Source organism: Zeus faber (genome assembly GCF_960531495.2).
Source record: "Zeus faber genome assembly, chromosome: 6".
In the NCBI taxonomy this organism is placed as follows: Eukaryota; Metazoa; Chordata; class Actinopteri; order Zeiformes; family Zeidae; genus Zeus; species Zeus faber.
The window spans coordinates 27186801-27208865 of record NC_137201.1 but is presented as its reverse complement, the minus strand read 5'-3'; the positions used below and the strand labels follow the sequence as shown (position 1 = coordinate 27208865).

The 22065-nt window shown below is 44.9% G+C and overlaps 2 protein-coding genes across 2 annotated transcripts; one reads left to right on the top strand and one right to left on the bottom strand.

Moving 5' to 3' along the window:
• The first annotated feature begins 2356 nt into the window (after positions 1 to 2356).
• On the top strand, positions 2357 to 7060 carry ric3b (RIC3 acetylcholine receptor chaperone b). Its single transcript, XM_080001746.1, has 6 exons — positions 2357 to 2597; positions 3160 to 3386; positions 3469 to 3547; positions 3926 to 4019; positions 4366 to 4499; positions 5367 to 7060. The coding sequence occupies exons 1-6, from the start codon at positions 2480 to 2482 to the stop codon at positions 5843 to 5845; spliced, it is 1131 nt and encodes a 376-aa protein (XP_079857872.1). The 5' UTR covers positions 2357 to 2479; the 3' UTR covers positions 5846 to 7060.
• psma1 (proteasome 20S subunit alpha 1) lies at positions 7052 to 11724 on the bottom strand. Its single transcript, XM_080001747.1, has 10 exons — positions 11665 to 11724; positions 10646 to 10690; positions 10457 to 10558; positions 9763 to 9866; positions 9270 to 9358; positions 8792 to 8862; positions 8502 to 8631; positions 7953 to 8032; positions 7592 to 7696; positions 7052 to 7338 (listed from the first exon to the last, which is right to left on the bottom strand). The coding sequence occupies exons 1-10, from the start codon at positions 11665 to 11667 to the stop codon at positions 7276 to 7278; spliced, it is 792 nt and encodes a 263-aa protein (XP_079857873.1). The 5' UTR covers positions 11668 to 11724; the 3' UTR covers positions 7052 to 7275.
• Between the last annotated feature and the right edge of the window lie 10341 nt (positions 11725 to 22065).

The window sequence follows — 22065 nt, the reverse complement described above, 5'->3', positions numbered from 1 at the left end:
CGGCTTTGGATTTCGACCGCGCGGTGTCATGCTGACGCCGCCGGGGTCCCCAGAGCACGCAGGGCCTCCGCCTGGCGAACGGGGTCATTCCGCTAATGAATCCCTCCTGGCGGGGGCCGGAGACGCGCTTGTCGGCGAGATCGGCGTCGGCGGCCGCGTAGAAGGTGAATAAAAACCTGAACTGAAAATAAAAAACCCTAAAAACTCTGCTCTCTCCCCGCAGGTTCTTTTTTTTGGGGGGGTCGGGGGGAGACTGGTTTCCTCCTCCGGCAGCAGCGTGAAATGCCGTCGCAGTGACAGAGGTCAACTTTTTTTTTTTTTTTTTGTTTTTTTTGTTTTGTTTTTTTTTGGGGGGGGGGGGTCAGTGACAGCTTTGGACGGACTGGCGGCCTGATGACGGAACACCTTCTCAAGGAACCCGACACCCGTGTTTTGGAGCCTCCGCCGGGGCGCCGTGAAGCCTCCCTTCCGGCGAGTGACGGAGCGGGGGCGGGAGCGGGGGCATCCTCTCCGACATGGAATAATCGTTGCGTTCACCAAAGGTCGGGGTGCAGACAAATGGGTCGTTTTTTTTTTAAATTTGTTTTGTTTTGTTTTGTTTTTTTGCTGGAGGTTTGCCTTTATACCCGTTCAAGAAGTTAGGCTAGAACAGAACCTTCCAGATTGAGTGACTCATTCTTGTAAATAATAATAATAATAATAATAATAGATAAATATCCCATACTATTTTTCACAAGGCGCCACATTATTGGAATTGAGGACGTCATCACAGCACCAGCCACGTCACTCAGCAGGGGGGGGTGAACCAAACCGACCGTGACGCGCTTTTCCTTTTAAGCGGCGTTAACGTTCTCGTGCTGAGGGGAGGACGCGCCCCCCCCCAAAAAAAAACCCCAAAAAACCTGGCCCGCACAAGAGCGTCGTTTCTGGGGGGGGGGGGCGCGTCCCCCTCTCGCGTCGCACCACCAAGAGCCATACCAAGCGTCGACGGGGGGGACGCGGGCGACCACGTTCTGACGCCAAACTTGCCCCAGGGCTCCGCGTCTGGACCCTTGACTCTGGGTAACGTGGCGTTGGACCGGCCGTAAAAGCGAAGGACTCGGGACCCCCCACCGTAAGCGCCCTGGTCAAACCTGACCCGGGCGCTCATTTCAGCCCCCCCGAGCGTTCGGGGTCCAAAGTAGGCCCCCGGACGGCGCGGCCCCGTCCTCCCGGGCCCCACGACTGCGGGAACTTTCAACTCCACTGTTAACCGTTGTTTTCCTCTTTGCCCTTTTCTCCCCCTCCACCTCCGCTCCTGATTTAATAAACTAGATATACATTTCAAATAGTGTGCTCGTTATTTACATCCCTGCACCGAGTCACGTTAGAATAAATCAGTTGGATTACAAGTGATAGGCAGGGGGGAGGACATCATTAAAATGTCTGCTTGTTAACATTCCTTGCGTTTCATTGTAATTAGGACGTCGGCCAACGGTTCTTGAAGAATAGGCTGAAGTAGAAGTAATTGCAAAGTGCCTCTTACCTTCAACATAAGCATCATTGTGCGGGGCATGGAGCGACATATTTTTGGACCTGGAACGCCGCTTGGAGTAAACTTGGATTTCAAACCCGCACTGGGATATTTACGTGTACCTTGGAACCTTTGCAGGAGAGTTAATGGTGTTGGTGGAACACACACACACACGAACACACACACACACACACACACACGAACACACAAACACACGCACACACACGAACACGCGCGCGCACACACTTTTCGAGTACAGTGTCTGTACTTACTTAAGGATATTCATATTCAGTTCGGAGACTATTCTGACTTTAACTCCACTACATCTCAACGCAAATATCTGTACTTTTAAATGTTACTTCTTACTTAACATTTCTAACACAGTCCTGTTACTTAAGTTGAAAAAAAAAATTATATATATATATATATATAAGGGCCAATCCATTCAACCAATCAGATTGGGTAGTCCCGTATCATAGGCTCTGTAATATCAGGGCAATCAATGTGTTACTTGTACTATTGTATTTATGTGTCCGTTTTATGTACTTTTAAGAAGTAGGGGGGTCTGTGAATTCCCTCCACACACACACACACACACGCACACGCACACGCACACGCACGCACACACACACACACACACACACGCGCACACGCACACGCACACGCACACGCCATTCTCTACCGAATCTATGGCGAATCCTCAGCGCCCCCCAGCGGCGGAGCACGGGAGGTACAGCGGCTGCGCTCCTTGTCGCCTACGCCCACGTCACAATCGGCGGACCCGGAAGTGCGGGGACGGAGGACGCTCGCCGCGTCGTCGCCGCGTCGTCGCCGCGTCGCAGCGTCGCGTCGTCGCCGCGTCGCCGCGTCGTCTTCTCCCCGGCGACGTTCCGTGGCGTGTGACTCGCGCGCGACACCCCGTCGTCGCACCGACACCCGTCGCGAGCGGCCGGTTGCGCGTGCAGAATGTCGATGTCCACGTTTCAGAAGGTGACGCTCGCGACCTGCCTGGTGCTCTGCGTGGCGCTGCTGCTGCCGAAGATGCTGTTACCCCGGGGCAGGAAGGACGCCGAGCGCCCCGAAGGTGCGTCTCCGCGCCGCATCCAGGTGGCTGGCGTGCGGCTTTGGAGCGGGATTTATTTTAGTTTCTTTGTGTGTGTGTGTGTGTGTGTGTGTGCGCGTGTAGTGTTTTAATGTTTTATCGCTATATATTTTTTAATATCTTAAGATGTTTTTCCAATCATAGCCACGGCAGCAGCTCGTCGTTCTCGGCTCTTCGTTGCAATGACACTTTCCTCCCTGAAGGGGGAGCCCTCACTATTGAACATATGACGCCCACTGACCTCTCTGCGCTTCAGTGGAAGTCCCGGTCGTTGGTCGCCACTTTCGAACTGAATGTGTTGCATTACTTCTGTTTTGGAAACCATAGTCAATTCCAGTAAATGTATGTTTGTTTTGCAGGCTCAGGAACTCTACAAGCATCTGCCCAGGAGCTAAATCTAGTTTGGATCGAAGTTTAGACGTGTTCTCAAGCGGAAATCGTATGGAAAGGCAACTTTGCCAAGTGGGAAGTTGGATTTTCCGCGTTCCGAGTTGGGTATGGCGCGGTGTCCCTCCCCCTCTCACCTGTCTCCGTTCCCAAACAGGTCCGGGCCGCTTCCCACCCATGGTCAACCGTCACATGGCCCCGGACGGGCAGGGCCAGAGGGCGGCGGGCTCCCACTTCTCCAAGGCCCACAACCCAGAGGCCATAGCCAGGGCCAAGGGGGCGGGCACGGGGGCAGGCGCCGGCGGCAAGACCAACCTGGCTGGACAGATCATCCCAATCTACGGTTTTGGGATCCTGCTGTACATCCTCTACATTCTCTTCAAGGTGAAAGACAGGCGGAGCTTCATCGGCGGATCGGCGGAACGACAAGCGGTTTCCGGCTGATAACGCTATTGTCCTCTTTCAGATCACGTCGAAGGGGAGCAGCAAGCCGACGGAGAGCAGATTCTCCTCTGTGCGATCAGAGAACATAAAGAGGAAGATCAGTGAGTGTCGCTTCCGGTGGGAAATCACACTCGCTCTCTGACTGTGCTGAGAACGGAGGAAGCGGCTTTGTGTTGGAGTGGTGTAGGGGGCTGACGGTCATAATTCCTCCTGAGCCCCGAGGTGAAACTTGAGTTGGGAAAAACGGCCCCCTTAAGGGTAGAGCTTGGATCGAATGAAAAGCACCGTTGCGTAGATGTCTAAACTGTTCTTACGTTAATGTGGGAAAATAAATTGGAAAATTGCCATTATTCAATGTTTTGACGTGGTCGTCAGAAAAGAAACGCCACCAGAAACAAATGTTTTTTTCCTGTTACATGTTGATCTTTTTATTCTTTCATTCATTCATTTGTTCTTTCTTTTCCTTCTTTCTTTCTTAGCTGACTTTGAACTGACTCAGCTGCAGGAGAAGCTGAGAGAGACGGAGCTGGTGATGGAGAGTATTGTGTCGAACGCCGACCAAAGTCCCGAAAGGTCCTGGAAGGCGCATCAGCCTGGGAGACTCATTCCCTGAAGTGTATTTATTGTTTAGTAGTCGCTGCTTAATTTAGAGGTTTTTCCTCCTCTCGCATTTTAAACATGGAAACACAGGAAATAAAAAGAGAGACAATCTGACGAAAGAGGAGCTATGTACACGTCCAAAGAGTCACATGTGGCCACGCCTACATGACATGTTAGAAGTTTAATTTGCCGCCTGATAGTTGAACGGCCCTGATAGTTCTAAACTGGTTGAGTTGTTTTCCCGTTTGGGTTTTGGGGAGCCGCCGCCTCCGACTCTGCGATGCAGGACGATGCAAGTAACGGTCGACTTGTCTTCCAGGCTGAAGGGGGTGAGCGCCGACCAGGAGGAGAACCTTCTGCTCCAGCTGAGGGAGATCACCAGGGTGATGCAGGAGGGACGCCTGGTGGAGGACATGGCTCCCGAAAAACCAGCGCGCACCCCCAACTGGGAAGGTAGACCAACAGACGAGTCAATTATTCTTGTTGTTGTCTCAATTATTAAACTGTTTGTCATTTCTCACATTGACTACAAAAAACAAAAGCGACTCTTTGTTCTTTGTGTCCATTGTAAATCGGACGGCTCCGTGATCCTGATGGAACGCTGCGTAGCTCACAGCCATGCAGTAGCGTCAGACATATCCTCGTGTAATTCCCAGGGTTTGGGAGAGTTCTGAACACTCACGAAGACAGAAAATAACGCATGAATAACGATTTAATTAGAATTTTGTGTCATCCCCCATTAGTCCGGAAAAATGCAGAGACAACGGTTTGTCTGTTGTAGGCTGGTTCCGCTTTACTAGACTGGCAAGACATCTTATCATTCTGGGAAAAAAAATAATTAATTGTGGGTTGTTTGTGTTCAGCAGACCAATCAGAATCCTCAAGTGTCTGCAAAATAGTGTCAGGCGGGAAAGTGTTGTGGAACATTACATCACCCTGAACTACCCTTCCAAAACCAGCGCTTTTTCAGGCTATTTCTGGTGTTTCTTCCCAGATAAAGAATCACAATATGATAATATGCTTGATATATTAAACATTTTCCACAACCAGTTGTCAAACATGGCAACACCCCCCTTTTAGATATCAAATTTACTGAACGTATTCTTTGTTATAAAAAAAAAAAAAAAAAAAAAATCACTCAATGACCCGAGCACGGCTGCCTTAATGCACAATCCTAAAAGTTTTCCATCATAACCATGTAATTGTCAGCCTCTCAGTTTGGATTTGAGAAGCGAGTGGGAGCTTTATCCCCGTAACCCACATCCCGTTACACTAGATGAACCACCGATGAACTTCCTCCCTTTGCTGTTGTTTAAACAGATTATCCTAAGGAGCCTCACCAGCACTGGGAGCATGCCGACTGCCCCTTCCACCACAGCGGCCCGCAGCCAGAGCCAGAGGCCCAGAAGACTGATGGTGAATCTGAGCTGGGGGACGACAGATCCGAGGAGGTCGTGGGTTCGGGGGAAGCCGAGGACCCACCAGAGCCGAGCAGAGATGAAGATATAGAAGCTGCTCCCGGAACAACGGAGGAGCGGCCGTTGAAGGACGAGGGCGACTCGGGGGCAAAAGACGTAAAGGGCCCCGCTGAACCCGAGGGGCGAGGGACCAGGGTGGACCTGGGCGTCCCCGCGGAGGACCTGGCCGGGGTTCTGAAAGAGCTGGAGCTCACGCTGCAAATGACCTCCATGATGGAAGAGAAGATGGAGGACCTCCACTGCCCGGCGGAGACAGCAGCTGCCCCCGCCCAGGTCAGAAGGAGGAACAAAAAGAGAAAAGGGAAAAAGGATTCCCACTGACCCCAGCACGTGGATGACAGCCACAAACTGAAGCGCGTTGTGAGCCTCGCTTCTGAGGAGTCTCTTTAAAACGGTTCTATTAAAAATATCTGTGTGAAAGATGTCATTCGAGGAGCTTACAACAAGGTTACCCTCATAGCTCTCTTAGCTTAAGCTAAGTAGGTCTGGTTCCCAGGGGCCTCCATCACCTTTATCAGGTTCGTCATTCTCACTGGCACACACTAATCCTATTAAAAAAATATTACCTCACAAAGGTGCATACTTTAAAACTTACATAACTTTTGTTTCACTGAGCTGTTCCCATGTCTATGGCACTTCCACAGCAGATGTAAAAATGTTTGTCCCATTGCTTAGTAGCTCTGGCTTGAGATTAGTGAGATCCATTCATTCATTCATTCATTCATTCATTCGTCGATGCTTCCTCGATCAGGGACTATCTTTACGGCAGCGATGCCAGATCAGGGCACAAATGAGATTGTTTCCTTTAGGTAATTTAATTGGGAGATTGTTGTGTGTGTGAGTTAATACGTGTCGACAAGATCGAGTACTTCCATTACCCTAAACCTGCAAAGTATATACTATAAAGTTCTACATTCACTTGTGAGGGGTGGTAAAGACCCTGTGAAATGGCTAGAGAAATGTATTACATAGGAAATGCATTTAATTTGTAGCTTACTGGGTTTATTATAGAGCATGGTTCGATCCTCCGATGCCAATATGCATGTGGATTAAGGTACCCTAATCATTCAAGAGATGAAAAATTATGTAGTTGCATAGCTTTTAAAGTTGATTTGGCATATTTGATCTCAACGAGACAATTTATTTTGAAATAAACTGATCATGTTCCAAGTTTTAAAATTTAAGCTGAATGACTATTTAGAAGCGTTTTACAGGCGTCCATCTCCCGATGTTAACGCATTGGACCAATTGGTATTGGTCAAAAACAAATTACTAACGTTTAACTATATAGTCATATTACACTATCTAAAGGTTTGAAGGGATGTGACCTATTGCATTACTTGATAAATCCTGTTTGTGATTATTTGGTCTTGTGCAACATTGAGAAAAAAATACCTGTCGTGCACTTACTTTTTTTTTAGAGAACTCATTTAATGCATCTTATTTGTTGCCTATTTATTTATTCACCCTCTCGATAAAATAAAGTACATTGTTTGAGCTATTACTTAAATAACCCATAATAAAGGATTAGCAATTCAAAAAAAAGGTTTTTATTTATTGTAGAATGGTACATTCTAGCCATACAAAATCAACACAACGGGATGAACAGTAAAGCGAGTGGCACGGTGAGAGATCTTTCCCATTTTAAACTGATGCCGCGCATTTCGGCAAGGGTGTCAGGGTGGACTTTGAGTGCGTCTGTCCCGCTGCTTACAGGAAGTACACGACTGCTCGACTTGACGGGGGCGGCCTCAATGCTCCATCGGCTCGTCGGGAGCGCCTGGTGCGGCAGGCTCATCCGCTGCCGGGGCGACCTGAGGGGGAAAACAACAACAAAAGTAATTTGATTTTGAGACTCAGGGGTCACGAGATCCTCCCTACGTCTGAAATGTTGTGGTACGTATAACATGTCTGTACAAGAATGCGAGTTAAAACGAGGCGATGTTTTTTTTTGGACCTATCCAGGATGTAGCATGTCATCCTTGACACACACAGGATCGGTGTCGTCTTGGTCTTGGACATGAAAAAAAAAAGGTGTGAGGGACAAACACGCAGTGCTTGAGTTACCCTTCTCTGCGGTCTCTCTTCCAGTCCCTCCAGGAAGGGAGCGACGTCATCGTCATCGTAGATGACGAACTCCATGTCCTTTCCAACGATCCCGATGGAGACATTCTGAAATATGAACAACAGCCCTCAGAAAAAGGACAATGTGATTGGCGGGGGCTTCAAACACTGGGCCAACCGACGCCTAAACAAAACGGTTCCCATCAAGTTCGGGAATTCATATTCGTCTGGTTCTTTTATTTTCACCCCAGCAGTTTTGGAGAAACTAGTAACGGAGAAGAACAGGTTTGCGGTTTCATTTTATGTCAAGACGGACGTGTCAGTGTGTGCGCCCGTCTTGACGCGCGGTGTAAGCGGAGCGTGCCTTGGTGGTGAGGTCCTGCTCGGCGGGGAGGGTTTCCCTCAGAGCGCGGAGGCCATGCTGCACCAGGTCATTGAGATTACCTGCCAGTGGAGAGAGAGAGAGAGCACACCATTACTACACCGCCATTCATCTTCTCGATCTACATACGCTAGGCACGTGGGTTTATTTTATTTTGGGCATTTCGGGTGTCATGACGGTAAAACCCAAGTCTTCATTGAAATAAGAAAATAATTGGCCGAGGAAAGCTTTATTACCCCGTTTTAAATGTATTTCATCACCTTAATTAATTTCTTACTCGACTTTGTAAATGCATTTTGCTTTGCTTTTATCGTCACTTTCTGATGGCCTTTTAACGAGCTATACAAATAAAGGTTATTATTTTATTATTATTACTACATATGAACGAGCATTATGGAGAAAAATCCAAGCACAAACAAAAAAAATAAAAATCAATGGAAAGTCACAACTGCAATAAACCAAATTGTAGTAGAGGACAGCACCAATGTTTTATGCAACTGAAATGGTTTTGCATTAGAATTTGAATCTCACAGTCCATGAATTTGTCCATGTGTCTCTCCAGGTAAGTGCGTGCGGACTGTGAACGGGCTCCGATGGACATGGCTTTGCAGTCAAAGTAGTTGGCCGAGGGGCAGGTCTGGAAGATGTGAGGTCCCATGTCCTGTGGAGCGCACAATGTACAGCTGAGTAAATGGACATCAAAAAGGAGTCTTGATTAATGAACTTAACTCGCTCAAAGGATTTTCACAGTAACGTTTTTAATGATATTCAAACATATAGGAGTTATTAAAAAAAATAACTAAATAAAAAAGTAAACTCACATCATAGCCAGCAATGAGGAGTCCAACACCATAAGGCCTTCTCCCGTACCTCTGTGTTGGGATTTGGGTTTCTACACGTTGGGTTAAGGATTGTGTTAAAATGTGGAATCTTGTTCTTAAACGCTGCGAGGTAGGCAGACAGGGCATAATTACTTTCCACCTTTTTGGTTTAGTTGCTTCCCACTGTACCCAACAAGCCAATCAGAGTTTCACAAAGTAAGAAGTAATTTGCAATAGGTGAAGGCCAAAAGTCACATTTAATCATCTGGAGAGGCAGCATGGACATGCTGCCAGAGCACAAAACTGCTGCATGGCATATGTGCCTGGTATCAACTTCCCACCGTCGCTCCCTGGAAAACAATGGCTCCCAGATAGCTCACCTTGCGCCACGTCATGTGCCTGTTTTGCCGGTTCAATAAAGACAAAAACATTTCGCAAATACAAAAGACAATTTTTTTCCCGCAATTTGTGAGGATACTGCTGCCGACGAGAGTGACGAGGCGCGATGTGGGGAGTGGCCTGTCGAAGACGAATCTGGAGTCCAAGCACTCCTGACGCATGAAGTTACTGAGAGGAAGGGGGGGGGGGGGAGACGGGGGAAAGATTGAGAACGACGTCAGTACATTAATACAAGAAGCGCTGAGATGCTGTAGCTACAAGGGCTGGGAAATAATGAGAATGTGTCATGTCTTCTATTCTAGAACATGCGCATTAACTCAAAATGTAATTGTGTCCAACTGCAGCTGGATTCAGTGAGCTGTAATCCAACGCATGACATCAGATCAAAACTCATGTTTGAAATAAATGTACCTCTAGTATTTCAGACCTCATACTGCGAGAAATAAAACGCCCCTCACAGTATGACGACTACACAACACTACTGAAAGGGAATAAGTGTTATTATCAATTCATCTCCCAGCCCTAGTTGTTTCCAAAGCCTCCTGGCAGCAGTTTGGCGAGGTGCGACCTACCAGAGCAGTCGGGCGTCAGCAGTCAGTCCGGCAATGGAGATCCCCACATGGCTGTCAACATGGAGGATCTTCTTCTGGTGGGCGGCCAGCTCAGACTGCGCTCTCTGCAGACAGACGACACGGCCAAACATGGGTGAAGCGGCACACGGCTATGCACATTAGATAATTAAACTAATAAGGCTGCAATGAACAGCCACGGTACCATATAGCGCACGTTTGGCAATTTGTAAAAGATATAATTAGAGGATTGCTTACTTGTAAAACTGATTCAAAGTAGTTAAAGAACTAAGTATTATCTGACAATTAAAGTGATCAAGGAATAGAAAGAAACGTTCCTAAAAAGATGTATTGAGCCCACAGAGAATGTGAAAGTATCAGGATAAAATAGATTTAAAAAAAACAAGTAGTAATGACAACACAGCCCCCCAAATAGTGAGACGTTACTGAGATGTTTTTGCACCAGAAGAATGAACCATTTCGAGCACTTCACATTATTAATATTTAAACAAAAGCTGAATATGGCTTTTGTTTCAATATTATATGTGCTTAAAGTGCTCGAAATGTTTTGTTCTTCTGGTGCAATAACGTCTCACTATCAGCAGCTTTCACGACAAAGTGCTTTGCAGGTTTAGGAAATTCACGGGACGGAGCAGGAACGTCACTCATAAAAGATAACTTTCTTTTACTCTTTTACCTTCAGCGCAACGAGGACCGCGAGGCTTTTGGATTTGAGTCCCACGGTCGCGGAGCCTTGCTTCACAGCCTCCATGGCGTACTCGATCTGGTGTATGCGGCCCTGGAAAATGAAGCTCGTTTAAAATCAACCGCACTCCATGATAAACAGCCACAGACGGCGTCTCACACCAGACACGTTGCCCCTCACCTGTGGACTCCATACTGTCACGTCATTGTCGTACTGGTTGCGAAACTAAAAAAAACAACAACAACAAAACAAACCACGTTTAGACAAGAACACTAAGAACATTTTGAGATATTCCAACGCGTCGTAGCTGGGCTCACGTAGTTGTCTTGCATGGTCTCTCGAGGTCAGAAAACAAACAAACCCCTAGAAAACCTTGTTGGCTCTACAGGTGCACATGGATCTTTCCGTGCACCCTGGGCTTCTCTAGACCAGGAGTCATGTTTCTCCTTAATAAATGATAAAGCTGAGAGCTTCATTTGCAGCCACTGACCATGGAAACCAAGCACTACTGCCAGGTGCCCAGGATCATGCGGCGCTACAGCAGCAAACGTCACAACAATAGGCGACAACAATAAAAAAAAAAAAAAAAAAGAAATTGCAATGTACAATAAAACTAAAATCGAACGCTTTGGAGATATATAATAATGTCAAGGTTTTCCAATAATTGTAGTAGGCCTGACTGCGTACATGTGAAGGTAAATGGTTGACGCATATTCATCTAAAAAAAAAAACAACAACCTAAACTGAGCGAGGGAAGTCGGACGGATGAGAACGAAACTGAAAACATGGAGCCTTACGGAGCTAACCCACATTAGCCAGCTGGCGCTGTCGAGCTTAGCACGAGCTACCTAGCTAGCGGCAACGTGCTAATTTCGAATTAATGTGCGTTACAAGGCCGTGGCGAGGGGGCACAGGAGAAGCCCCGTATAGCGGGTGTTTGAGTGAACTGAGCCGGCGTGAAGCAAAGGCCGAGCCCGGCGGTGCGAGCTGCGCTTGGCACAACCGGCATCGACTGGCTGTTCTGCTTACTCACAGTCCGAGCTTAGCTAGCTAGTTTAGCCGCGCGTTTCGGCGAGCGCCGCGCTGCTCCCGCGGCGATTTGCTCCACGGAAACGAGCAAATCGCAGCGGCGACGAGAGAGCGCGAAGCGCACGGAGCGTCGCGATTAATAAAGGCGTCAAACGTCCGTCCACACGTACCATGTCTGCCGCTCGAATGGACGCTTCTCCTCCGGGTAGACTCGCTCCGGATCGATTGCTTTTCCTTCCTGGATGATGATGATGATGATGATGATGATGATGATGATGACGCTGCAGCCGCCGCTGCTGCTGCCAGGAAAAGCAATGGAACCCCGAAGTCGGTGATAAACCCCACAAATAAAAGGTAAAACATGAAATCAACGAAACTAAATAAAACTCAACGAAACTAAATAAAACTCAACGAAACTAAATAAAACTCAACGAAACTAAATAAAACTCAACGAAACTAAATAAAAGAAAGGGCGTTTAAAAGAAAATAAATTATTATTATTACTATTATTATTTATTATTTCTTTTAAAATGAAGCTTTTGAAAAAAACCTGTAACAATTGTATTTTTATAACCCCGTGAGAACAATATATATTTTGTTTTATATATATATATATTACAATACTACTATAATATTCACATGAATAAACAGCTCTTAAAACACTCTAATATCAATCAAATATGATTTTACAGAGATATGTGATAATACAAGGGTGCAAGGGTATCCCCCTCCCTTTTTATATATATAAATATATATATATATATATATATATATATATATATATATATATATAAAATCTGTGACCTCACAGTATTATATATGTTGTTTTTTGCCCCCAAAACCAAGAGTTTATTGTTTATTAGAGTGTATGACGCATACTGCCGACGTCACCTCGGACTATAGTGTGGATCCGCGGCCGCTAGGTGGCGGCAGAACACAGGACAACCAAAGACGCGCCTTCTCGTTTGGGATTTTTTGGAAACGTTTGAATTTATCGGGTGAGATTTAACACGTTTTTATTTCAGTGCGATCTTATTATTATTATTATTATTATTATTATTATTATTATTATTATTATTATTATTATTTTGTTTTTTATTATTTTATTTTTTTTACACACATCCACGTTTTTCAACCAAAATAGCTCCATTCTCAACACCATGCTGCTTTTGTTTGGACGCGACCGCGTGTGTATTGAATAATTCTGCAGCTCTTATGATGTATAAACTATAATGAAGCGTGACATGATTTGGACATAATAAGAGGAAGAAACACCAACTTCATTTTGGGTTAGTCTACGGATCAGTTCAACTCAATTCTTACAAACGTCACTTAGGTTCTTCCTTCACTGTTGTTATAAGGCCTACATTATCCAGGTGCATATTTTTGAAGCGGTTAAAAAGTTTAATTGGAATTTTCAACAATAAAATGTTCTGATCTTATCTGTGCGTTTCCCATAGCTTTTTAATGACATAACCCTCACAAAGATAATAGGCAGGTAACCCCTCATGCAGCTATTTTCTGTAAACCACCCCTGATGGGTTCATTCTTGTTTTTGTTATTTTTGGCCGTGTACTGGATTCGGACTGGGACGCAGGTCAGTTAACAGGTGAGTGGTACGATCCAAAATTTATTTAAAAGTTATGAGAGGTCATGTCAACATTTTAGTCTTTTGCTCCATTGATTAGGCGAAGTAGGCCTAATATAATGGACGTTTAAAGCGGTAATCCCTAAAATTATTTTGCTAAAAAATAAAAATCCCATATTTGATATTTATCCCATATTTATTCAGCTGGCTGGCTGACATTATAGGAAACAGCCACTGAATGTATTAGCGTTATGTACGCGCTCCTCTTCCTTTGCCGTGACTTGTAATTGCACTCTTTTTGTTTTACTTGCCTTATTCTACCATTTATTTTCTGTCTCCAGACGTTCTGCAACCCGTGCTCTCTTTCAGAAGCAGATTGTGCGAGCCTCAGAGCCAGCCATTATACCCAAACTAACATTGCAGAATCCCACAATGAGTCCTGTGTTTGCTTTTCTCCGATACGGAAATGTTTGGAATTTGATTGGCAGATGCTCTTTGACGTCACTTGCGGCAACATTTTCCCACCGCTGCTCGACAGAGACCACACGAGGCTTTTGGGGCCAAACCCCTGGGTCGGTTGGATTGTGGAATGATGGATTTTCTGGTTCTTACACATACTCAACTTTTTATTAATAGGGGTTTCAAAGATATCTTATTTACAACAAAAAATGTAATGTAACAATATAATTAAAATTGGTAATGTACACAAATGAATATAATTGAACATAATGCTTTTGTGTGTGTGTGTGTGTGTGTGTGTCTGTTAAGCAAAGCAACCCAGAGAGTAATGAAAATATTATTTTTTTCTTTTGAGATAAATGAACTGCCCGAAAACCATGTGTATCAAATGATTCAGCGGGCTTTGAGAAAACACGTCTTCAACTCAGGAAAGAGAGATTATTCCAAGGATTTGTTCGAGTCAAATACGTAGATAAAAAAAAAAAAAAAAGAAAGCTGCCTGTTGAGGCTCCAAATTCTGAAAGAAAGAAACTTGAAGGTAGATGTACTGTATATCCATCACAACATTTTTTTCTTGTCTAAAGAAACCTTAAACGGAAATGTTAAAATGTCTCACCCCTCTTATCAGCTAATTTTGCTGAATTGGCGATATTCTTCGGAATTCTTGCAGTTCGTGTGTGTGTGTGTGTGTGTGTGTGCGCGCGGGCACGCATGCGTGCTTTTGTGTGTGTGTGTGTGTGTGTGTGTGTGTGTGTGTGTGGTGGGGAAGGGATAAATTAATAGGTCTGTGCTGACGAGCTCTCGTCCCCTGCCAAGGCAGCAGCAGCGCGGTGGGCGGCCATTACATCAGTGCGCCAGCCTCCTCCTTTGTGATTGAGATTGTAGAGGCTCTGCTGAGCTCAGCATGTTTGGCTCCGGGGCCTCATTTAACTCTGCCAAACGGCCCCTGTTTAATTTTTCAAATGGAGAGCAGCCTGAGTCACTCTGTGACGGGTCCAAGCCACGCCACGGACTCGGTGTTCATACGCAGGGGAGAGAGAGAGAAAGAGAGAGGGAGAGAGGGAGAGAGAGAGAGAGAGAGAGAGAGAGAGAGAGAGAGAGGGAGAGGGAGAGGGAGGGAGAGAGAGAGAGAGGGAGAGGGAGGGAGAGAGAGAGAGAGAGGGGAAGGAGACGTTGCTTAAAGGTGCAACGGAGAGCGGGAGCTCCGCCGTTCATTCATGGTTTACCGTACTATGTGTTAATCACAAGAGATCGAGTTTAAGTAGAGAGCTAACTCGTGTCTTGACGGCTTCCAAAATTTAACCCGCCTGAAAAGTTCCATTTCCCGCAGAGGTTCTTGCAGTGATTTGGGGTTTTCTTTTCTTTCCTCTTGAGCGTCATTTCCTGATCAGACCGCTTCCCCCGTCCTCGTCTCTTTGAGTCCACCCGACCTGCTTTCCCTCCTGCACTCCACTTGACGCTTCCTATGATATGTCCCCCCACAAAAAAACGTTCCCGAACCCCGCTCCCCCGTTGCTTCCAAAATGGGTCAGTGGTGTGGCTCCTCCTGGTCTAAGCGGCCGGGGGCCGAGCGGCCGCTCCGGCAAGGTCGCGTTTGGCTGGCCGCCCGCTGTCCAATCACCGGGCAGGTCAAAGGTCATCGGCGGCATACCAAATGGATGAAAGCTATCTCAACTCCGGCCCCCCGGTAGGTTTTATGAGGCGGTATACTGTATGTCTTCGTTGACTTTTACCTGTCCGTACGCCCCGAAACACGCCGGGGGGCAGGAGGCGCAGTGTGAGGAGAGGTGAGCCGAGAGACACGTCCTGTCACTGACGCTGGTTTTCCCGGTGTTGACAAAAGAGCTTACGCAGCATTTCGGAGGAATATGGCTGAAGAGGCTTTTCTGTCTCATAGTGGGGGGGGGGGGTAGAAAAAATGCAGTACATTGTGGAGCACTTAATAATATCAGCAACCAGATAGATTGCCTTTTTGCTCGGCCTTTTGAGCTAAGAATAGACGGCCGATATCTGGCAGAACATCCACACACGCTTCAAGGGTCCGTCTTGGATCCCGCCTCACTCAGGGTTTTCTTTTTTTTCCCGCTACGCAAAATAATGAATATTCATCTTTGTGTAATATCTCTTTTCTTTTTATGAAAACGGTAAGTGCAGGTAAATGTGAAAGGCGTGGAAAAAGTGAATTCCCTTTACTTCCGTTCATTATAAGTGACATATAGCAAAAACAAAAAAGAAAGTGGATTCGGATTCATGCCGTGGTCAGAATAATCATAATAATAAAAAAAAAAAACTGGTTAAAACTGTTTTAAAAATCTTTCTAGTCAAGAACAAATAAAAAAGTTATACAAGTTATGGGAAGAATTGTTTAAGAGGCGCCTTCGCTCTGTGTCTGGTAATCATATTGTCTTCTTTCAATTGGTAGTGGATGGGGTTGGAAGTCCTTAAATCACAGTGAACAAGGCCAATGCCTCGTGCCCCTTTGCTATTTTGGGGAAAGCAGCGGAATAACCGATCGTGTAAACGCCTGCACCGAGTAGCAAGGGAAGGGAGCTTGCCATGAGTTCAATCAAAGAAGAAGAAAAAAATCCCCCGCTAAATTTCAACGTAATAAATGGAATATGTAATAAAATTCAAAGTCCATTTGGATTATTCGTGGTCGATGCCGAACCCAACCTAAATGGTTTTGCGGCCTGGGAAAAACCTCATTGAAATGCACAGGAACAATTAATTGATGCTGAGTTTCTATGTGGGACTTTACCGATCCCATTAGGACGCCGTGATGGCCGTCCGGTGTAAGTGACGCTGTCATCCCCGAAGCCACAGGGAAGAAGCGCTCCCATGCCGCGTTGATTTGACTCATTGCGTTAACAGTGATTAGAGCCCTCCCTCTCCACCATGTCCATAATCTGATTGTTTTCATTCCAGGGAAGCGCATCCTCGCCACCGCAGACTTGCTGGAGTCCGTTAGCGCTCGATCTGATTGTTCATGACACGTCTTACAGAATGGATGCTCGTTTCTGTTCACGTTCATTTTTTGCATCGTGTATGATTTGCGGAGATGTCGTTGGGCAGGCATCTGTCGCAGGTTTTAAAAAAAAACAAAAAAAATACGTTGTTAAGAATTAGTATCAGAATTTGAAATAATCTTTCCACTTATTCCCGTTCAGGGCTGGTGAGGTATGACCCAGTCCAAGCTTAAGGAAGGTTGTCCACACACACACACACGCACGCACACACACACAGACGCGTACGCACGCACACGCACACACACACACTTATGTGAGAGTTATCACAACTATGGGAAATATAATGTAAGGTCTCCGTTTGTCATAGGCGACCCGTATGTGTATCTCACTTAGGAGACTGTTGCATGCTGGGAGTTTATGCCTAAATGATCGGCCATTCCTCGGTCTGAGTGGTAGGAGATTTTGACGGCCAAATTGCTTGGGTTGTAGGTCTTAAGAATATCTTTAGCACTCAAAGGGCCGGTATTACTCTATTACAAAGCTCTATTACAAAGTCCACAAGGTGTTTTTCACAAGGCGTCTTTCGCCACTGAGTCACTCCATGACAGGGGCGCCGTTTGGCCCTTCTGTTATCAGAATTTTTAATAACGTGACGGGGTGGAACATTTCTTCCTAAAATGGCCGGAACACAAAAAATATACTCGGGGTTACATTTATTAACTAATAATTTGCAGTAAATAGCAGTAAATAACATGTTTTCTTTTCATAAATATCACAAAGACTGTAAAAACTGTTTTTTTTTGTATCTATTATCAGTGACGGGTGTATACGTTATGCCTGACAGACCCCATCAAACATTATAAAACATCAATGTGGTGTGGGGGTGGTGTGGTTTAAGCAACCACAACTGTCTTGGGTCTAGGTAATTGGGCCCGGTATCAGGGTGGCTGTACACCTGTTGTTCGTTGGAGAAATCAATGAACAACAGGTAAAACCCCCATCCCCCCACACACACACACAGGAGAGGAGCCCTTGTGGTGACATGCTGTCCGATCTGCTCCGGGCTTGTTCCAGCTTGCCCACTCTCTGCAATACAACTGGTGTGTTTTCAACCCCGTCGCCCGTGTCTCTGTGTTGGAGGGCCCTGGAAGGCAGGCGACACTGCTACAACCAAATTATCGGTAATATATAATATCATAATGTGACAGGTTTTGAATTGAGCTCCTCTGAAGGTTTATATGACGTCACTTCCTCTTTATGGTGTCACCTAAATCAACAATTGATTCGTTTTGGGGGGAAAATGAGTTGGTGTGATGGGGGGGCTAAGGAACACGACTATAATGTTTTTTTATATATATTTTATTCATATGTGCTGTGCGGAGGGGGAAACAGATTTCCCCCTCCGCACAGCACATATGAAAAAAATACTACTAGAAAAAAATACTATTCACTTGAAATAAATACTTATCATATGATATTTTAATAATTAACTGTGAATTATCGTTGTCGCTTGGCAAGCACATTGGCAGAATATTTTGTTTTATGGACATCTAGAATGCTGTGGACCCAAACGGCACTCCTTTCATGGAATGACTCGACTATACTCTACTGTATATAACCGGAATCATTCCTCTTCAGTTTTTTTACAAGTTTTCCTGACCATTGGCGCCACGCATTTATTTTCTCATAAAATGTAACATAATCACAATGCACATTCATCAAGGTAACCGGCTTTATTTAATTTGGGTGATATATGAGCGGTTTAAGCCACTTTCTTCACAATGAGCTTAGTCCTTTTACTGCGTGTGTGCTGCGGTTCGGTAGATAAATGGGGGCCTCCCGTTTGAACTTCCTGGTCCACCCCACTATGGATTATTATAATGTTCTCATGGGTTTTTGTTTTACCTATCACATTATTGGATTGCAAAATAATTAGGAAGAGAGTTCAGCTGTTGGGTCTGTTTTAGCTCTGCAGTACATATAACCCAGAGCACCGACGCCCACATCCATATCCATAACAAAATTAACCCCCCCCCCCCCCCCAAAAAAAAAACCTCGTAAATATGTAGGGCGGTGTTTAGCAGTGCTCTTTACTTCGATGGCACATTTTACTGCAGTACCAAGCAACGTATCCGCAAGGTGCTTTGTTTAGTGCTGAAGATTCCCAGAAACGGTTTGGTTTCTGACCCTCATTCTCAAATCTTCCGTTATGATACTATTAATTCATTTTGATATGTAATACTCTCTGGTGCAGTAGCCAGTGGTAGAATGAAACATTACTCTGGAATTAAAGTCGTAGTTTAAACGTTCTACACAAGGAAAAGTAATTGCCACGGAATGTCAAGTATCTCAAAATAACTTCTACAATATCAGTGCCATCATTTCATGCTTCGGCTTAGATTTAACTGTTGATAGTGCAGTTTTGATTGCTCTGCTGGTTTGCTCTCATGACTCGTGGTAGGCACACACTTAAATGTTAAGCTGTTCCATATAAATGTAGTGAAGTATCACATGATTTTATGGAGAAATAAAATTACTCAATAAACTACTATTACCTCCAAATTGACAGTACTTGATTTAGATAAATCAGTTCCTTTCCACGCCTGGGAGTGGCATTCTAAAGTGAGTCGTATTTTCCGTCGATATTCTGCGTCAGAAGAAAACTAAAAGATGTGAAGCTGTTTTTTTTATTTTTTTTATTATATATATTTTTTTAACTTTTTTTCAATTTGTCATCCCCTGTCGGAGTCAATACGGGGAGATTGGATGATGCCAAGCCAGAGGAACAGAGACATCCAATCATTACTTTGGCTCTCCGGCAAATGTTTAAGCATTAATTGCATTTGCTCATCCGCTGCTGCAATTTTGGAGGAAAAAAAAAAACAAAAAACCTAATGTGAGTGGTCACTTTTGGAGATGAGAGCATTGTCTTCCCACAGATAGCACTGCATTTATTCTTTTAAAAGTTTTTATGGGACAGATACAAAGTTTCCTGGCCAGAAGACAGTCAAACATTTACCGGTTGCTGTGGTTACGCAAAGGGGAGACCGTGGTTTTACGCTCTGAGAATCGAGTCAAAGCTCATGATTCATGCCGGTTCCACGGACGACACCTGTTTGGCTCTAGAAGGGCTTTTGCTCTTTTATTGAGACCATGCACCAGATTTCATAGTGGAGGGATATCTACACATTTGGGCTTAAGCTTACTGTACGACAGAGGGATTTATAAGTACTCATTGTTTATCGGTGTTGCTGGAGTCTGGCTCCGTTCCTGGCCGAGGGTAATTAGTGCAACTTCGCCAAAGGTTGAATGTGAATGTCCATTCCTGTTCTTATCTTTTTAAGGTTGTTAAATTTGTGAATAAACAATTAATTATCACAATAAACGAGAACGGGAAATCCCATTGGCAGCACTGTTGCGAGAAGGGTCATACATCAAAACAACCAGGACATTTAAAATAATGTGAAATCAAAGCATTGTTTTAAATTTTGTGAAAACTGATTTTCCACTCGTGTTCGCCAGACAGTATTATTTACAACATGCAAAATGTAAACTGCTTTTTTATTATTTTCCTTTTTTAACATTTTCTTTTTTTACTTGAGACAACCAGGTTGTCACCAGCACCGAGCCAGTAACACATCACAGCGGTCAAATTATCGGCTGGTACACGCTTTGTTTTTGGGGTTGCCAAGCAGGGGATTGAATGGGCCATCTGTGATTTCATTGTTGTCCATCAAGATTTACTTAAAATCTCAGCCTCCAGCGAATGACATCCCACCTCATCTTCAATATTAAGTGTTTAATTTGTGCTCAATCTAGAATTGATAAGGACGCTGCCTGAGAAGGAGGGGATGCATGACATATTTAGGTGATTACAGGCTGCCATGAAAAAGCAGGTAAATGACTCATAGAAGCCATCGCTGTGTTATTATGTAATGACATGTATCCATGTTTACAGTGTAGTGAGCATCAGAGCAGACGACAGCGAACCTTATCGATCGATAAGAACAGACATGATGAAATGCGGCTGAAATTCTATATCAGGTGTTTTCAGTTGGAAGTGAAAGGTTAGCTCGATTTGATATTTATTCCAGTCGTATTTGGCTTTTTGACTGTGCTGATTTGAAAAAAATAAAAACAGAGCTGCAAGCTGTCCGGTGGGAGGACTTGGATGTATTGATGAAGCCCTCGGCTTGGCCTTTGGTCTAAAAAGGCTCTATCGTCAATTATTCTTCATGGTCGAGGGAACTGTATTTACTTTAGGTCTAAGGAAGGAGTCATAAGGTTTTGTTCTGGAGACACCTGGCCACTCCAGCTAATCCATTCATTAAGCAACCTTAGTGGCTTCTTGTGCTTCAAGATCCGTCATGTCACAAGAACGGCTTTTACCACTGAAGGGCGCTTTTAACTGCATCTAGTTGATTGTGTGAGGAAAATGCAATGTACACGATGTATTAATTTCACCGAAGCGCCGGCCCAACCATTAGCTGAAAGACTCAATTACATCAATGAGGATGACATAACAAGGGAGAGGAGAGGGTCACGGGTCAGGAATTTGATGGCCCGCATTTGAGAACTTTCCCGCTGAAAGGCTGATTGACAAGCCTCGCTACCCCTCTGAACAGGCTCTTCAGACAGAGACGTCTCGGCGAACTAATGCATGTGCACACTGGCGAAGAAAAGGGAGATTTTTAACAAGGCCAACACAGTAAAGCCAGAAATGTTGTTTAGTTGTAATCCTGATCCGGAGATTTCCGTCAGTTCCTCGTCTTGGTGGCCATTCTTTAACCCGCTTTGAGGTCCTGGACCCTCACCCTCACCAGGTCTAAAAAAAAACCAACAGAGTTAGCGATCCTGTTCGTGATGCCAAATTGTTGCGGGAATTGTATTTATTCCGCCCGCAGTAACACATTAGATGTGTTGTTTTAAGTAAATTTAATAGAAGTTTGCAAACAGCTGACTTTGCGCGCAGCTCAGTAGAATCTAATTTGCTTTCAAATTTGCGAAATCCTTATCGTATCTCATTGCTGGAAATGACTCCAGCTTGTCCAAGTGTTTCCCAATTGATTAATTCTCAGCGACCAATACCTTTGTGTTACTCCTCAGCAACCGTAGGTAGATGTAAAAGTCATACTTTGCTTCCATCAGTAGTAGTTTTCTTAGATTTCACTTAATGCAGCTTAAAATACACACGCCTTATCAAATATAATGCTCTCTTCACATGCATCAGCCAGTCTGGTCTCGTTTGATATCAACTGGTCCAGAATGGCGATGCCAGGACTTCCTTAAACTAGAACTCCACTTATATCCCAAATCACACCGGACTACTGGACTGATGGTGCCCACAGTTAAATCATATTAAAACGGTGAAATCTCCGTTATCACTAACGAGGCCCTACATGGTCGTCTGTGAGGAGTAGTAACTTTTCAGCCCGTTTAACTTCAGCATCCCTCCCAGAGCTGCTGCCGCTTGCCATTGTGTGGCCCAGATGTAAGGCAAGAGGTGATCTTCACCCCTGTGATCTTCAGAGGTTTCTGAACCTTTCTGACTGTTTTAC